The 6,265-nt window shown below is 41.5% G+C and overlaps 1 protein-coding gene across 3 annotated transcripts in view; it reads left to right on the forward strand.

Annotated features, from left to right (window-relative positions):
- Positions 1–2,171, forward strand: part of Orct (Organic cation transporter) — a 128,407-nt gene extending 126,236 nt beyond the window's left edge. For all 3 annotated transcript variants that reach the window (XM_076208148.1, XM_076208151.1, XM_076208150.1), the window contains exon 11: positions 1,706–2,171. In XM_076208148.1, coding sequence (XP_076064263.1) covers positions 1,706–1,778 — 73 coding nt within the window. In that variant the 3' untranslated portion in view covers positions 1,779–2,171. The remainder of the gene's footprint in view (positions 1–1,705) is intronic.
- Positions 2,172–6,265: the final 4,094 nt, after the last annotated feature.

A 6,265-nucleotide genomic window follows, 5' to 3' on the forward strand; every position in this document is an offset into this window, starting at 1 on the left:
AAAAAGAAGAAGAAGAAGTAGAAGAAAAAGAAGAAGAAAAAGAAGAAGAAAAAGAAGAAGAAAAAGAAGAAGAAAAAGAAGAAAAGAAGAAGAAAACAAAGATGATGATGAATGTGACGACGACGATAATGTTGTTGTTGTTGTTGTTATTATTGTTGTTGTTGTTGTTGTTGCTGTTGTTGTTGTTCCTGTTGTTGATGTTGTGCTTCTGCTACTGATGATGATAATGATGAAAAAGAAGAAGAACTAGGGAGGAGCTAGACTGCTTGAGGAATAAGAATGAGACAGAAAAAAAGCGACAAAGAAATGAAATTGAAAAATAGGAACTTTTTCTAAAGAGAAAATATAAAAAAAAAAATATATATATATATATACAGTAGAGTAATGTGTCAGTAAGATATATTTGCCATGGTCGATCACGTGTTTTGCTTGTGATCGACAGCTATCACCTTTCTAGATGAGAGCTTTCCAGTTCATCTTCCAATCTGCTGGTAATGCAGTAACCTCACTCACACCACTTACCACCCATCCTTTTGGTCAAGGGTGACAGTAACGGCTTGTATTTGCAAAGTGAAAGCAAAGGGATTACTTGGAGGTTTGTGAGCTGGCTAAAGTGCTGCATGAGGAATATAAAATCGATCTCGAAGAGAACATAAAGAACAAATTAAAAAATAAAGAAGTCAAGAGAAAACAGAGACACGGGCGAGGAAATTATCCGAAACATACAAAGTGAGAAAAAGAGAAAAAGAGATGTTTTGCTCATAGGGTAGAGGAGAGAAGAGGAAAGGGGACGGAGAGAAGGAGGAAGGAGGGAGGTGTTAAGGAGAGGTAAGGAGGTAAGGAGGTAAGGAAATGAGCGAAGGAGCCTTAGAGGAAATATGTAAAGGTAATAGTATCCTGTATGCCAGTCATTGTCATGCATTCTACCAGACATCCATACCTCACCTATGTCACAGGAAAACAATGCAAATACATAAAAACCTAAATAAAGGAGACTGCAAGAGACCAGAAGGCTTTCGCTAGGCAGTTCCATGTCCCTTACCAACTCCAATCTCTATCCATACAGTTATCTGATGTTCTCTTGAAATAACCAATGTTTTCAGCCCTTACTATGTGGTTATTTAGTCTATCACACTCGTTAACCATTCTGTTGGTAAACCAGATCTTGACTATTTCGTTCTTAGACCTAAATTCGTCCACATTAATACATAATCTTGTTGAAAACATTGCTTTTATTAAAAAAGAACTGGTGTATACAGATATTAAGTACTCAGCTGTTGAATGTCATTTTAGGTGTTTTTCTATAAAACATTCTAACATCACTTTCTGCGTTTCCATGACAATCCACAGGAATCAATTTTGAGGCGAAGTCTCTACGAATACACTGTGCTTCACCTCCTAGATTACCTTGAAATAAATCGTTCTATTTTTTCCTAGATTAGACGATAACTGTCACTGAGGTGTAGGTCAAGTGAATACACTGTTGACGTCGCATCTATAGAATTTTGTTTGAAGATATGGTCATAATTGTTTTTATGTGACTTAAAGTAATTATGATCTGATACCTCGCGCAGTCTTTCTTGTTTTTTTTTATGTGGATTCTTTTTTATACATATTTCTTTGTGTGACCCTTTGCTATTCCATTACTTCTCATGTGGCCTCTAATGACCTGCTCTCTCTCTCTCTCTCTTTCTCTCTTTTCCAGGAAAACATCTGGTTTGAGAGAAGACAAAGAAGACAACATGTTGGAAAACCTGACAGAGAAGGACAATAACTGATGCTATTACTTTTTTTTTCGGGTGGAGGGTGTTTTTTTTTCGTGCGAAATTTTGAAAAATGTAGCAGTGATTTGCAACGACAAGCTTTCGGGATGGTGGGAATTTGTGTGACGTGAAGCTGAAGTGATATTTTATTCTTCAATTACTGTGACGTGCCATCCAGGTAGATTTATGGCCTAACTGGACCAGGAGGCTCGCGTTTAGTAGTCGTGGGTGGTTGGTTACCGGAAATGAGACACATGGGAGAAGTTCCAACAATGACACCTGCGCGTGCACGAGCGTTTTTTGTTCCAGCGAGCGCAGGGACTTTAGAAGAACAATCGTAAGTCTTATTTCCTAACCACCCACGGCACTCCTTGCGGTCTCAGCGACCACTAAAGTTACCTGTGTGAGTCTAGCCGAAGTCAGCCGAGTTCTCCTTCAGGCTTAGTGCAAATTGAGACGCAGGCGACACAGGCGACACAGGCAACGCAGGCGACACAGGCGACGCAGGCGACGCAGGCGACGCAGGCGACGCAGGCGACACAGGCGACGCAGGCGACACAGGCGACGCAGGCGACGCAGGCGACGCAGGCGACGCAGGCGACGCAGGCGACGCAGGCGACGCAGGCGACGCAGGCGACGTAGGCGACACAGGCGACGCAAGCGACACAGGCGACGCAGGCGACGCAGGCGACACAGGCGACAAAGGCGACGCAGGCGACACAGACGACGCAGGCGACACAGACGACGCAGGCGACGCAGGCGACACAGGCGACGCAGGACAGTGCAAAGGCAGACTTCCTGTTGCTGATTTGAAGTACGGTTTGAACTTCTCTTTCACCTGAAATGCTGAGGTAGTACATCTTGAAGCATTTCAAATGAGAGAACAGTTCAAACTTTACTTCAGTTTAGCAACAGAGAGCCTGTCTTTGTTCGATTTTCTTTTCTACGCCTTTAGAGAGGTTTATTATAATTATTTTTGTATTGCATGAAAGCCTTTTATACCTTATATAGCTGTACCTTCATGCAATTCTTCATCACTTTTCATTCATGCATTTGTCCAGGTATCCATGGACTAAGGCCGAGTACCGGCAATTGTGGCCCTGCAAGAGGGACATCAGATTGGATCATGTCCCAGCGGCCCATTTTCAAAACCCAAAGAGACTCTCACCTCTATCTGAAGGTGTAGCACAGAGGGGCTGGCATTAGGTTTCCGGACTGGGCCCAAGACTTCTCTCCATCTACAGGGTGGTCCGAATGTCTTGTTACACCTACCAATAGAGTTACAAGTATTACAGTAATACAAAATGTATGTCCTGGATTCAGTTTATCCATTGTAAGAACAAAAGAAAAAGAAAATAAGAACATTGGAACAAAATGTTTCCATCGCAGTATTGTCATCTTCGGAGGAGCTTGTTTGCCGAATCTTTGAGTGACGTCATGTCGCACAACCCCCGTTATGCTCTTGCCTGAATGCTGCCCATACACTTACAAGCAGCCTGAATCCAGGACATGTATTTTGTATTACTTTAATACTTGTACCTCTATTGGTAAAGGTAACAAGACATTCGGACCACACTGTACTTCGACAGTCTTTTCTCCGCCTTTTCACATGAGGCGAGCTGACAAACGGTGACTGTGGGAGAGTCTGGGGACCGTTGCCGGCCACTGTAGGGCCGCGGGTTTCCAGTCAATGAAACTTGAGGCAACTAGTATCATTATTTTCACCATTCAACTTGGAACTCTTCAACATTCATACATTTGTACATTTTTCTGTTAGTGCAATATTTTAGGAGTGTGCATAATTGTGAATTAGTTTCTTGTTGGTATGCGGTCTCGAATCAGTGTGTTTTGCCTGATCTAGTAGTAGTGAGCCTAAGCCTTAGCCTTTTACTGAGTGTTTGAGTAAGATGTATTGGCTGTCTCAGCGACATAGTGTAGAAAATGAAAGTTTGAATTTGTGATCTTTGTAAAAAGTAGTGATGGGACGATACAAAAAAAATTAACGATTCCGATTCGAGTCCCGATTCTGCTCTAAACTTCCGATTCCGATACGATTCCGTTTCTGATACGATTCCGATACCTACAATGGTTATTATGATTCATGGTTATCTCCATACCCTGCATCTGGTTCGGGAAAACAAAAACCCTTTGAGCAAAGTACGTTTATTAATCATTTATTGGGATCGGAAATTTAGAGCAGTATCGAAACTCGTATCGGAATCGTTGAAAACTTTGGTATTGCCCTATCACTAGTAAGAAGGTTGAGTGTGCTAGGTTGATTCAGTATTGCTTCAACTGATGTTCTTTTGTTTATGTTTGATGTCTAAGTTGAGGAAGCTCAATGTGCGTTTATTATGAAATAGACGTGTCTGGTAATGAATGGATTAAGTCAATTGCGCGTTGATCCGATGAGTATTCTTCTGCTGTGTGTTTGGTGATCGGGACAAGAATGTTGAACTTCGGTTCTGTTCACACTAGCGGTAAGAACCGCGCGGAAACCGCGGCGATACCACATAGTCAAGGAAAAAATGCGTGGTTGTGTGTGAACGATTCCATTAACATATATTGCAACTGAACCGCCGGTATTCATGGGCTGGTGCTCCGATTTAACTTTTGCAGTATTCTCAAAATATTATACGTCTGTGTGAGAAAAGATATAGCTTTTTTCAATTGAATGAATATATTTTAGGTAATTTCACTTTTACAGTATATATTCTACTTGACAACATTTCTAAATAAAAACCAATAAAAATCAAAACAAAGTGAATGTCAGTGGTGTTATTTCCCTTGGGCCCTGTTCACATTAGCGGTTTGAACCGCGTGGAAGCAGCAAGCAGCGGCGTGGCGGTACCACGTAGTCGAGGAAAAACTGCGCAGTTGTGTGTGGATGCCTCCGTGAGCAAGGCCTTAGTGACTGACGTGTGGTCCAGACGGGTCTTCGGTTATTGGCATGTCGACATGAAACTATCCAATGCACATTTACAGATACACACAACATAGTCCACCCAACTAACGTATGTGAATTAAATCACCTGGAACCAAAAGATAGCACACATCTGAAGTGGTAGAACACATCCAAGGGGTTTAAGTCCCCTTTGCACTAAACTTTAGTTAGATATTTACTGATGATAATTTTCAACTTCTACAATCCCATCCTGATTTACTTGAGTCTCAGTTCATCAAGGAAAGAAACACTGGACTTTGCGTATGAATAGCTATCTGCCTTGGCTATCTACGTATTGTTAGTTCAACTTAAAGTGTGAAACTTTCAAAGCTCCAACGACGAAATCGATAAAGGGGCATTTAGACGGTCAAACGGTTTGACAAACCCGGTTTGTCAGACAAGTGTTTGAAGTGATGTTTGACCGTGTGAATGGGGTATTTGGTTGTCAAACACGTTCGACAAACGTGTTTGACGACCAAATACCCCATTCACACGGTCAAACATCACTTCTAACACTTGTCTGACAAACCGGGTTTGTCAAACTGTTTGACCGTGTAAATGGCCCTTAAGGTGTTGGTTAGGCAGTACGTCAGACCTCGGTTCGATCCCGGGAGTGGCGGTCAGAGAAAATAAGTTATGTAGATACATAAATAGATTAAGCAAATAAACAGGTACATTAATATGAGGCTACAGCCGCGGACGGAGAGCAACCTTCAAATTTGTCGGTTTTGAGTTCGAGGCGCCAACCTGTTGTTCAAGGGTGTAAAAGTCTTGTGGAAGCTTCAGCCAAAGGAGATTCGACCATTCTGATGGTTAGAATAAGGGATACAATCGCGTGATTTAATGTGAAGCGTGGGACACAGGGGTTGCTGGCGGTGCAGGATGCTGGGGACGTGGACTCTGATAACCTCGATCAGAGAGAAGGTGACATCCTGGACTACTAGAGTTCATCAGAGTGTCACAGTAAATTCTATCGCTACTGTGACCGCTACCTTTGTTCATGGGTGGTAGGATGGGGAATGGGTTGGTAAATTCGCTAAGGGGATTGTCATGAACATCAAGTATTGCCTCTGACAATGAACTTAACTGTCTCAAAACGGTATAAAGGATGAGAGTCGACCATAACACATAAAAATAAAAATAAAATGAAATAACATACTACCTCTTATACCATATACTCTAAAAAATTATGGAGTAGTGGTGAATAAAATGCGGCCGTAAAAAAAAAAAAAAAAAAAAAAAATCAATATTTATATCAAAAACCACATGACATAACAGAAATATCCTAGAACTTTTTTGAGGAATAATAGTTACGCATTTAGAACGTTTTCCTTGTAGTAATCAGCGATAAATTTTACGCTCGATTATCTCAAAAGTAGGTGCGTGTGGGTTGCCCACCTTCCGCGTCCATAGCCTCATAGAACGGAACCTCTTGCTTATACTAAATGCTCAACAATAAAATATTACAAAGGCGGAGCATGCCGACAGGAGACCTTTTGGTCCTTAACTAGGTTGGATGCGAAAAAATTATAAATAATGATAAATAAATAAAAAGAAT

The sequence above is a fragment of the Oratosquilla oratoria genome, chromosome 24 (genome assembly GCF_046742065.1).
Source record: "Oratosquilla oratoria isolate Oo_2021 chromosome 24, ASM4674206v1, whole genome shotgun sequence".
In the NCBI taxonomy this organism is placed as follows: Eukaryota; Metazoa; Arthropoda; class Malacostraca; order Stomatopoda; family Squillidae; genus Oratosquilla; species Oratosquilla oratoria.